General features: G+C 45.3%; 1 protein-coding gene across 4 annotated transcripts in view; it reads right to left on the bottom strand.

Moving 5' to 3' along the window:
* Positions 1-12198, bottom strand: part of smg1 (SMG1 nonsense mediated mRNA decay associated PI3K related kinase) — a 54338-nt gene extending 42140 nt beyond the window's left edge. For 2 of the 4 annotated variants that reach the window (XM_034540419.1, XM_034540421.1), the window contains exons 1-6: positions 11964-12198; positions 8882-9030; positions 6995-7147; positions 2378-2514; positions 1418-1476; positions 607-820 (exon numbers count right to left, since the gene is read on the bottom strand). In XM_034540419.1, coding sequence (XP_034396310.1) covers positions 607-820; positions 1418-1476; positions 2378-2514; positions 6995-7147; positions 8882-9030; positions 11964-12040 — 789 coding nt within the window. In that variant the 5' untranslated portion in view covers positions 12041-12198. The remainder of the gene's footprint in view (positions 1-606; positions 821-1417; positions 1477-2377; positions 2515-6994; positions 7148-8881; positions 9031-11963) is intronic. The other 2 variants (XM_034540420.1, XM_034540422.1) reach the window with 2 other exon arrangements.
* Between the last annotated feature and the right edge of the window lie 251 nt (positions 12199-12449).

Below are 12449 nucleotides of genomic sequence, written 5' to 3'. Positions count from 1 at the left end.
CATATTCAGATTATTAAAACCTTGCGTACACCTGTCAGTGAGCTAGTCTAAAAACAGTGCGTGTTTAGCTGGTTCAGCCTCACATCCCACTCTCCACACACCCACATTCAGCCATAAAAAGGTCAATGCAAAGCACCTCATGAATGTTGATGCATAGACACGAGCTGCTGATCAGTGGGTCTTTACGGGGAATCAGGGACACTACGGAGAAGAGGTGATCCCTGAACACTGGTTCCCTCCTAATTCTCCCATTTACAATCCTAACTGTTCTTGAGTTTTCTCATGTGCAACTCCTGCAGAGTAAGGCGGGACTCAATGTCTGACAAGGCTTACAGTCACCATGGTAACTCCAGTGCACCTTGATACTGGCATTGGATAGCTGTTGTCAGTTTGTCCGTGTACAGTATGCTGCAGCTTTCTCTCTGGAACAAACTATTGACGCTCCGCATCTCCATAATCTTTGTATCCACGGGTCAGAGAGGGAAGGGGCGTGCACACGTTTCAGGCCCCGTTTTGTGCGTACGCAACGGTTAGGAATAAGACCCCAGATGTGTACTGCAGCCTCCGTGTGTGTGTGTGTGTGTGTGTGTGTGTGTGTGTGTGTACCTGCATGACGTGAGAGAAGGCCTTCCTCTCTCCGGCAGCCTCCAGAGCGCACTGCGCCGCCACCAGGTACAGCAGCTTCACCTCGTCGCGGCTGCTGGAGGTGAGCTTGAGGAAGAGCCACTTGAAGATGCGCTCGGCCTCGTAGCCGAGCACCGTGCAGAGGAGACCCAGGCAGGCTGCGGCGTCCTGACGCAACTCCCACAGCAGCTTGCTGCTGTGCACAGCCACGGCACCAGGAAGGAGACCACATGTTAGAGACCAGCAGAAAGCAGTGCGGGTTGAAGAAGCAGGGGTGCAGTGGGAGTTGTGTCACGCCTCGGAGACAGAGGTGCATTATGTGGTCTCATATTTATGAAGCAGCCAAAAGGGACAGCTTCACCATTACCTGAATATTATTGCCCGTTTAAACGTTGTGAGCACAAGCTTCAGAGATTTCAGCTCCACTGTCAGTAAATATCCAGCCTGAAAAGTTACATTTTTCCCGCATCTTAAAAAGGGGCTGAATAAAGACTATTGAAGTCATTAGTTGAACAGCTTACTGGAGGTGACGTGAAGTCATATGAACCCGGTGCCGTTCCTTTATAGCCTGACCTAAGCGTTCTACTTGTGCCGATAGCACTCACGCTTCTAAAAATCACAAAGTATATTTGTGAAGATTATCTTGCTGAATAAAAACAAACGAGTATCATAAACTTGTGTTTGCCACAGTATATTTTATGCAATAATCCAAAATCCCATTGGCTTTTTAACTTCCAGGTGGGCCTCCAACCACACATGGTCTCTGCAGAATGTGGAATGAATAAAGACTTACCTCTCATTCAGAATGTCATTCAAGGTGCTGAGGATGGTGTCCAACTGTTTGACCAGGGTCTGTGCAGGATAAAGAACACGGTTTATTCTCCTTGTACGACACAGCTTTGCCTGTTTGGAGTGATAAAACGGAAGAAAACACCAAACCAAATATCTTGCACAGTCGGAGGGCTCTGGAGTAATAACTCAACATTGGTGGCCGTCAAGATCTTTGTAAAAACTGATTTGTTTCTCATTAGGTCAATATAAATGCTTCTGAAAAGGGAAGAGCACCACTATGACAACTGCATGACATAATTTCAATCATCCTGAAGTCAATGTAAACTGTCAAAGATTTGAGTATTATCCATTTGCTTTGCCATCTATGGTGGATGATTCCAGTCTTCATATTGAAATAGTTGCTTAATTAAATAAAATGTCGTCATTGGTAGTTTTAATGATCAATAAGCGCTAGTGTTAGGAAGTTAAACAGGTTATGATTCATCTCCAACATCTTGTTTATATTGTGAGGAAAATAACTGGATGCATGCAGGTTTCTCACCAGAACTACATTTGACAAGATTTCTCTTGAACACATCATGATAGCGTTATAATTGTGTTATAATGTGCTTAAGTCTAGCTGTTAAAGGGGGAGCTTTCCATTCCAACAGGGAGTACATCTCTATCTGCAATGGACCAGTAACATGTTCCTGTCAGGGAAATGCAGAGTACAATGTTTTCCTCTGAAGTAGAAGTACACAGTTAGTAGTTTACAAAGATGAATGCATTTAAGTGCTTCTGTGGCCTTTTGGTAGTTATGCTTTAAGTTATGTTGTTCATTCTGTACACATGACATCTATTGCTTCTGTCCATCCTGATAGAGGGATCCTCCTCTGATGCTCTCCTGGAGGTTTCTTCCCTTTTTTCCCTGTGAAAGGATTTTATGGGGAGTTTTTATGTACAGGAAGAAGATGGGACTGACCACTTTGCTCTCGCTGTGGCTGATGAAGTCCTTCAGCTGCTTGAGGGTGGCCAGCCTGCGGTCGCGATCGTCCTCCCTGGAGACCCGGCGCAGGAGGTTGGCCAGCCGAGACTCCTCAGAGTGAGCCATCCCTCTGTCTGCAACGGCAACACCGCACATCAGTACAACACACACTCTCACTGCACTAATGAGCTGTACCATAGCATGCTGCCATCCATGTGCAGGTTCAAAATGCTCATCATCATCATCAGTGTTTAGGGTCACATATTAAGTTATAAACTAAAAATCAACCACTTATGAATCAGTTGATGTGGCTCATTTTTCCATAAGCAGCTACTTGTGGAACTGCGAATGAGTAAGTGGGTTTTTATTATCTTGCACTGCCTGACATTTGGAGATAGCCCAGCATTAAAACACCCCACATCATAGACTTGTTAAGGGCTGCAACAACTAAATTGAGTTATCAATGAGAAAAATATAACAGTGGTCATCAACTTTTTCACCATCTATTAGCCGTGTCTGTGGGATGATGCACGTCATGCACTGTGGCAACAACTCCATGATGGATTACAGGAAATGACACCGCTGTGAGAAAGAACCCGTTGTCCTGCGTTTGCACTAATTAAAAAAAACTAAACGGTAACGGTCTGAAAGCCAGCGCATGATTGACTCTCCAGCAGTGTCGGCGGTGTCGGCTCCAAGCAGGGACCAGCAGAGCAGAGAGGAGAAGCTCGGCTCCTGGAGGAGGAGGAGAGCTCTTCTCCCGGCAGCAGCAGCAGCAGCAGCAGCATCTCCTCCCTCTGGAGCTTCTGACTGCAGGTCTGCGGTGAAGCTGGATCTAGGTCTGTCCACGGTGGACTGGTCTCTGCTAGAGTCTGAGCTTAAGGAGGTTCTGGTGTACCTGCATAATGTCATCTGGTTTCACCAGAATCCGACCCGGTGGCTCCGATGAGGAGCTTTAAGAAGAACTCTATAGAACCAGACCATCTTCTCTCCGATGGTCCGTTTACTGATGGAGGTCTATAGAGGACCAGGACTACACAGAGACTGGTTCAGGACCAGTTTAATGTCCCTCTCAGTAACTTTAAACAAAAGTAGCGACACTGCAGTATAAAAATACTTAGTGAAAGTGCAAAAGTATTAGCATCAATACATACTTAAAGTAAAAGTACCAATTATGTAGAATATATATTTTATTGCTGGATTATAATTAGTGATCTATTGTGTTCATGTTGTAGCTCGGCTACAACATGATCATTTTATATACTGCTGGGGAGCTATAGCCTTAATGTATTAACTGATTATATTTCCTTTATTATTAATCAGAATCTTGAAAGTAACTAAAGTTGTCAAATAAATGTTGGATTAAAAAGTGCAATGTTAATCTCCGACATGTACTTGAGTAGAAGAATAAAAGTAGTAGAAAATGGAAATACCCAAGTAAAGTACAAGTACCTCGAAGTTGTACTTGAAGCCGCTACGAGGAACTGTGATTGTGGCGGTCCCTGTGGATGAAAGTGGTAGTGCACCAGAGCGCCTTTGAAGAGCACCGGCGGTCACAAACAGTTCCCCATATAAGCTCAATGAACAGGACTACGGTTTGTACAACGAAACACTTCTTTAAAGATACTTTAGAAACAGAAAGTCAATATTTTGTTGCCAAATCTAATGAATTTATAAAAAGGTATCTCTCTCTCTCTCTCTCTCTCCCTCTCTCTGAGCGTGAGGACGGAGGTTGTGAGCTGAGAGCGGTGTTGTGAGTAAATTGTGTTTTTTGTCTGTTTTTCTTGTTGGTAGTGGTCGACAGAAGGCAGTGTATGTTGTAGTGTGTGTTGTAGTGTGTGTGGGGTTATTGTGTGCACGAGGGGGTTTGGTGGCTTGTTGTGTGCGTGTTGGCGCAGCCGGCCGGCGCGCGTTAGCAGTGTGCTAACGCGCTATGGACCTCAGCTGGTTGACTCGGGGACATGGCCTGAGAGTCGCACCGGGCTTCGCGTGCTCCGTGGAGGACTGCAGTCTGGCGGTGGGGCGGGTGGTGGGTCACGGCAGCGTGAAGTCCGCCGCCCGCATGAACAGCGCGGTCGTGATCTTCCTCGACAGCGTGGAGAAGGTGAGCACGGTGGCGGCGAAAGGCATCGTGGTGAAGGGCACGGTGGTGCCGGTGCTGCCGCTTGTAACGCCGGCGGTGAGAGTGACGGTGGACAACGTGCCCCCGTTCATTAGGGACGAGGTGTTGCTCGGAGAGCTGGCGAGGCACGGGAGGGTGGTGTCGGGGGTGAGGAAGGTCTCCTCGGGGTGCAGGTCTCCCCTGCAGAAACACGTGGTGTCTCACAGGAGGCAGCTCCTCATGGTCCTGAACAACAGGAGTGAGGAGCTCAACCTCGTGATCAAGACCAGAGTCGAGGGTTTTGACTACGTGCTGTTTGCGACCTCTGGAAACGGTAAATGTTTCCGGTGTGGACGAGAGGGGCATCAGGCCAGGGAGTGCCCAAGTAAGCGGGCAGCCGAGCGGGACGCTTCTAGTGAAGCGGCTCCTGAGGGACAGAACCAGGAGGGTCCGGAGGGGGTCGGAGGGGACCGGCAGGAGGCACAGGGAGGACAGGGGGAGCTGGGTGGGGCCCAGCAGGGTGAAGAGGGGAGTCGGGAGGAGCTGGGCGGGGCCCAGCAGGGTGAAGGGGGGGGTCGGGAGGAGCTGGGTGGGGCCCAGCAGGGTGAAGAGGGGGGTCGGGCTGGGCTGGGTGGGGCCCAGAAGGGTGAAGAGGGGGGGCGGGAGGAGCTGGGTGGGACCCAGCAGGTGGAAGAGTGGGGTCGGGAGGAGCTGGGTGGGACCCAGCAGGTGGAAGAGGAGGGGGCAGGGAAGGAAAGATGTGAGCAGGAGGAGGGTTGCGTGTGGTCAGACGGTGAGGTTGACATGGAGATGGAGGAGGAGAAGGGTCAGGCTCACCGTCTGAAGAGGAAGAGCAGGGAGGATGAGGAAAGCTCACGGGCCAAGAAGGGAGCTTCGGGTAAGGGGGACGAGGAGTCTGAGTCCAGTATGGAGGAGGACTCCTCCTCTGAGGAAGGTGAGGAGCACCGAGATGTATATAGTGTGGACGAGTTAAAAGGGTTTCTAGCTAAGACAAAAAACCAGAGGATTTTTATAGAGGATCATTTCTCGGACTTGCCGGGACTTGTTAAGTCCATCCGGCTCCACATGGCCAATAAGGCCGTGAAGAGCTTTACTGATCGGGAGGGCTGGAGGTTGAGGAAGATCGCTGTTACTGTCGGTAGAGCGATTAAGGAGTTTGAGGCAGAGTCAAAATGCAAGGCCCGACGTCCAGAGGACCGTACCGACGGAGGTGGCCAGTCCTGAACTGGGAGGCGTGTCGGCGGTGGTTTCCCTGCTGCGAGGACGAGGCGGAGGTGCTGCAGGACGAGGACGAGACGGAGAGGGACCACCTCTCAGATTTTGTTGTTGTTCTGTTTAGTTAATGTGTTTACAATGTGTGTTTGTTCGTATATTCGTTTTTTTCATATAAAATAAAGATTTTGTAAAAATCAAAAAAAAAATCTCTCCCTCCCTCCCTCGTACCAAAGGTGATAAAAGTAGTTCATGAATATGGGTTTACAGATAATTACAATCCCTCCTCGGCATTGAGGAGGCTGGTTTATATTATTTATATTTATTGTCGCCCTCTGGCATTGGAGAGTAAAACAAACAGCCCGTTGAGCACGCCTGAGAAGCCACTCATTCTACTGTGCAGAGCGAAGCTAAATTATAATGCTACCATAATGTGATTAAAAAAAAAAGGTATTTATTGGAATTGTGCATTTTCTGTAAATAACCACTAAAGAGGACAATTAAGTAAATAGATAACGTTTCTAACTTTTGACAGTTTACGATGACTTTGGGATGGTTGAAATTATGCCATGCATTTGCTGTAGCAGTGTTCTACCCCTTGATAGGCATTTATATTGACATTTGAGTGAAAAATATACTGACAAATATTACCACTACCGTCCGGACTTCAAATCTATACGGCGATATACATTTTGGGCCATCCTGTCTAGCCGTAGGTTGATGTTGGATCTGGGTCTGTGGAGGGCTGGTTGCTGCTAGAGTTTCTAGTGAATCGGCATGATTTCCAGTGGGTCTGACCATAAGCGTTAGAAATAACTAGAGAAATAGCCACTGATGGAGGTCCTATAGAGGCAGCAGTGTTACATTGAAGCGGTTTCATAAGCAGTGTACAGTACTTTTATTTAGTTACATTCAACCTCTGATTTCTTCACAACAGAAATAGTATTGGTCATATTAGTTACATTTCCCTTTGGTTCTCATTGCATGTCTGCATCCCCAAAATCCAATTATTTAATTTTCATTGTACAAGAATAAGTTCGGTTTTTGAATAAAACACTGGAAATAATATTCAACTTTTTTCTTTCTAACAGATTAATAATATATTAATTGAAGTAATAGATTGAGCATTTATCAAAATAGTCGTTTGTTGCAGCCCTAGACTGTTTGCACTCGTACTGCCCGGGTGCCAGCTTGAATTCACAGTTCAAAACATATCTTGTGCCACATGCAGCCACTGTAGTTCACATCTTAAAATACTGGACATGTGTCAGAGAGCTTACCCTGCAATTTCCTCATATCCTTTGAAGCTAAAGCACGGTTTCCATGCTGAAAAGGTGTCAAGTCTGTTGTCACATCATTGGGCCTCAACTCTTGCCCCACCGACTTCCAACCAAATGTAGTATCACTGACACCTTGACCAGCTTCATATTCATCTGAGGGACACAAACCATGTGACATTAAACCAGCTTTACATCCAAAGCCAAGACAGACATCATAAGCACCACAAAGCAACTTCTATAGTAAAAACAGTTTTGATGGACACATTTCAAGTCTGAACTGAATACCTTCAGATTAGCATAACATAAAGAGTTATTACTCAATTATCACCCCAGAGTTTAAGAAACCAGGACATACTGAAAATATCTCATGTTAGAAATTGAAGTGCAGGGCAAAACAGGGAAATATTCTGATCAGATCTATACATTTTGGATTTTATGATTGAATAATGTCTAAAGCACACTATAAAATACCACAGAGCAGCCTATCTAATCAATAATGAAATTGAAGAGAATGTATGGAGTGGATTCACTGTGCGCTGGGCTTAAGAAGGCAAGGTACCCCTTAGTAAGCTCCATTGCCATTATTTTTTTTAAGTGATTTGGCGTTAACGCAACAGTACAACGGGATACGGGGTTTCTGTCGGGTTCACCAAGTTTTGATGCCACGAATAACGAAAAATGAAATACCCACAAACTTTTTGTAACTACGTCCTCAAATTCAGCTGGAGCCCTTTCTCCTTTAAAAAAAAAAAGAAAGGTAGCAACGAAGTAGAAAGAACCACGACCAAGTACTATAAAAACATTTCCAGTCACACAACACATGAAGCAATCCTTTTTGTGTAAGTACTTGTCAAGTGTTCAATCAGATGTGTAACTGGCCAATACAGCCAGGATGGTCTGAGCCAGCGACTAACAGTGCTACAAATGGCAGCAGTCCTGAGAGAGCACTGGAAACTAAGGGCGGACATTATGCTTCAGTGACAACGACGGCACAGAAATATTCAGCGTGAATCGCAATTTCTTACAATTAAATGAACATGAACGAGGAAACTCCACTGCAGATCCAATCAAGAGTTTCCTGTATACACACACTCACTCACACTTTTTTTCCCCCACTATTGCCAACACTTGTGTACACTTGGAAACAAGGTGTGTATATACAAATTAGAGAGTATGCATACAGTGTGTTCAAATCCAAGTACGAGCTGGGGCTATTCGTGTGCAAGGACAGGGATTTGAGGGACACAAATACAAAATGTAAACGTTCAAATCGAAGAGTAATCTTGACTAAAGATAGGAATCAAGCTCCTTCTTTGTCGGCCCAAAATATTTCTTTAAGCTCAGTAGCAGTTACTTTGTCCAACAGTGCGCTTTTGCTCAGGAAGGTTCCTGAGTGAGTGAAGTGAGCCGGAAGTATACAAAAAGCCGCCATGGTAAGAGCTGGTTGAATTCTCTAAATGCTGAGGAAAGTGCTTCCTTCATTTCTTTAGCATGCTGTCCAACCATTCCTTGCATACAAGAACATATTTTAAGCGACTCATTAACATCAGCCATCCCAGTTTAATTGTACACTATGGATGAATTCAAAAACGCCCTTTACAGGAAGTGCCATTCTGTATTGGACTGGAATTATTGACACAGAACTGAGTTTGTCCCTCTATCAGACTCATTTTCTATGTGGTATAAAACAAGCTGCAAGAGAATTTGGCTGAACCACACTATCCAATCCAAGCAGGCAAATACAAGCTTCTTTTGAACAGAATGTGTCGTGTATAGTGCAAAACAACCAAAACAATTGAGCGTGCAGTTCCTCTTTATGACTTTTGAAGAGCTGCAGATACATTGTGAGAATACTTGGGATGTGTTTAGCAAGAGTTGTAACCTCACCTTCTTCCTGGTGTGTATCTGCAGGACCGTAGGCATCGCTGGGCGCCGCTGGCTGGTCAGGGTAGCTAGAGGGCAACACGTCATACAGCGCTGCTGAACCGAGCTCTCTAGACTTCACTCCGTCCGGGCTGGATGATACACTGTCAACTCTGAAACACACCAAGAAGTCAAATCTTAGGGCTACGTGGTTTCACATTTTAATTTGATTTGATCAATCACATTTTACTGCACGACAGAGGGATGGATGAGAGTCTTTGAAAAGCACGATTTAACATTCATTTTTGATTCAGAACCAATTCTCGATTAAAAATCTATTCAACTTGATGTCTGACAAAGTAACTAAAGCTAAGAAACGTGTGGTGAAGTACGCAGCTTTTCAATTGGAGAAATGTAACCAATAATATCAAAGCATGTTACCGTCTTCTTCCTGTATAAAAATAAATCAACAGAGAGTGCATTTTACAGACTACCACGACTGGCTAGAGGTCTAGCTTTCACTAGAAGTCAGACATATACATCATGTTTATTAAATACATATATAAGGGAATAGATCAGCCAGTCACTTACATCTGGTCCAGTTCCTTGAGTTAGTATCAGCCATTTCTAGTCCGAACATTAAAAAACAAAAAAGGTATGAAACCCGTTTTTCTTTATACGGGTTATGTAATCAGGTGTTCTGTAGAGTGCCAAGACATTTCCAATCTGCTGTCATACTTATTGTTCACTGGTTATTGCTGCCTACCAAAAAAGGACAGCTCACCAGGTTCTCTTGGTTTGGAGTCAGAGGGAGAGCCATGCTGGAATACAACAGTCTATAACTACTACTTTCTTTTGACAATCCTGCTAGGTTTGTAGTGTGTGGGACTGTTTTGTATAGATTGAACTTTTACCTTAACTCTGTGTCTAATTAAATGTTCCCAGTACTGAATGTGAACTCAGTGCAGGTGGCCTACAGTAGCTACTCGCAACATGTAGCCAGTTGCATGGAACAGGTCAACATGAAAGCCTGAGTAGCACTTGATGAACAAATTTGTGTTAAGAGTAAAATTATGCATCTTACTGCAGGCGCCATCACTGTGTGAAACTGTGGTCCTTGCTTAAAACATATCTCTGCCAGGCAAAAGCCTGGGGAGGTGTTACGTGTTCAGCCATGACTGAGTGGGAGTGCAGCTCGGTTTTTACTCCACGGCTAATCTGGCATTCGGCTGCACCAAAACAGGCTGGCTGACTGGTCAAGGAGCTCTTGTGGTTGCATTGACTCACACTCTCAGAACACCAACTTGCACTGCCATTGACTGGCTGCTGTTGATGACTTGAAAATGATGGAGCTCAATGACATGAAAGACATGAACGTGTTTGCTGATTTTCATTTAAAAAAATATTTTAAAAAAGGCCTCAAGGTTAAAACACAGTGGAACTATTCAGCTACGTAGTATGTAGTGAAATTCAACACTGTCACTAAAAGGCTATTCACTCAGAAATATGTATTCATAATCTCCAATTTTATAGGAATTATGTTGCATGAGTGACAGCCAACATCCACTGTGTGCACAGTCACAGTGTTATTTATTTCATGCAATATAAAGAACGACATGCTGAGGTTTTAACTGTGGGTGACACGACTGTCATATTTGAAAGTGAGGGCTAAAAGAAGAAATGACAGACAACACATGAACAAGTAACCAGGAATCCCATTATATACACAGTAAACCTCCCCTGATTAATATGCTACGCTACGCACTTGGATAGCGGCTGAATGAAAGCGGAAACGAAACGCTGTGTCTGCCTCTGGGAGAGGGAGGAGACGGAGATGAAACCTGCCAGTGAGCAGGTTAGGTTCACAAAACCGGTTACCGTGGTAACAGACCCAGAGTTTACGTTCCCTCTCTTTCTGGAACTGAAAGCCCAGTGTCCCTCATCTCAGGATTCACTAACTTAACCTGCTTCCTGGTTGTATCGATTTAGTCACACAACACAGCAGCCGTATGATCCCACAACTAGCTGCCCTGCCGTGCTTCTCCAATTATTTTTGGGACATCAGTCGTGACAGTTTACATTCAAACCTCTTTAGGAATATCTGCACTGTGAGCATAACGTCAACTCAGAATATTAAAAAAGTCGAAGTAGCTGACTAGATTGTGTCCCAGAGCCCCGGTTTCAAGACATGACCTCCAGACTTAGTTAGGACGCATGGCCAGACGACTGTAAACATGTATATTGTATCGTAGTATACTATATTTTGCATGAGTGATGCAAGTTACCACTAATTCATGTCCGTGATCATTTTCAATCAATTAGATTAAAAATGGGATGTGGGCCATTCAGGGCCACTTAGAGACTGGGGCCCTGGGGCAGTCACCCTACTCAAAAGGAAACTGTTCCATCTGACGTTACAAACATCGCGAGGGAACGTCCACGCACGTGAACACATGTGATGCTAACTCGGGGAGTATAATGCCTCAATATGTGCTGGGTGGACTTTAGCTATCGGCTCAAAAAGTAGCAAGACTAACTCTGTCATACATTTCTCTTTAGTGTGTAAACGACTTCTGCATACATCCGGAAGTCGATAACGTTGAACTCTCCCGGCTAACTGGCTACAGTTATCCAGCGCCAATAGTATCATGGTGGCGTTAGCTAACTAGCTACAGTAATACAGCTCATTAAAAGCTGGAATCACCTTGTGGTTCATCCAAAGAACCCTCACGTGAACCGCTGCTGTGACTCACGCGACGTCCCGAGTCCTTCTGTAAACGCGCGTGGCGTCGCTTGCTGTCAATGGACGTTGACCGCGTTAGCAGCAGGCTGGCACCACCGGAGCTAATCAACGCTCCTGAGACCGAACGAGCTAGCGCCAACAACGGGCTCAGCAGTGGGTTAGCTTCATGCGAGTGCATGGCGCGAGACAGACCGGGGAAGAATTACGATTTAGAAGACATTATGGTGATTGTGAGAATGCCATGATGTAGTCAAGAGACACATATATCCTCCTACATGGCCACAACTTAAGGGAGCAACACAGCATAGGCCCAAAGAGTCACCGATTTATAATAACCAGCTTCCTCCCGAGGAGAACACCAACCTGGGCTGCCAGTCGTTCCAGTGTGGCTGCAGTTTGTGGGCGCCGCTGAGCCGAGACCCCGAGGCTTTACGGCTCATTACCTTTCAGAGAGCAGCATGACACGCTGGCCGCGGTTACCGGGTCGCTCCTCAGGGTTACCTTTCTCTAATGTGTTTGTCAAGTGTCACAAATCTGTTAGCAACTTGTCGTTATGGCTAGCTTATGGTAGTTTCTTCTTCTTCGACGTTTTACGGCGGTTGGCATCCCTGGCGTTGCATTACTGCCATCTTGTGGAGTTAACCTTTACGCTGGTTAACAACAACTACTTATTTTTCTTCTTCATCTGCCGCGTCGTATTCTTCTTCTTTAGTTTTTTTATTGCGTTTGGCAAACAGCTTTCGGGAGTGTGGACCAAGCATCTACTCTCCTTTTAATCCGTCAACAAAACAATGGAAACCAATGTACAAAACAAACGAAAATATAGAAATCAACATTTCTCAAATTATG

Source organism: Cyclopterus lumpus, chromosome 8, assembly GCF_009769545.1.
Source record: "Cyclopterus lumpus isolate fCycLum1 chromosome 8, fCycLum1.pri, whole genome shotgun sequence".
NCBI classification, from domain to species: domain Eukaryota; kingdom Metazoa; phylum Chordata; class Actinopteri; order Perciformes; family Cyclopteridae; genus Cyclopterus; species Cyclopterus lumpus.
The sequence above is the reverse complement of the archived record's forward strand: the minus strand, read 5'-3'. Positions and strand labels throughout refer to the sequence as shown.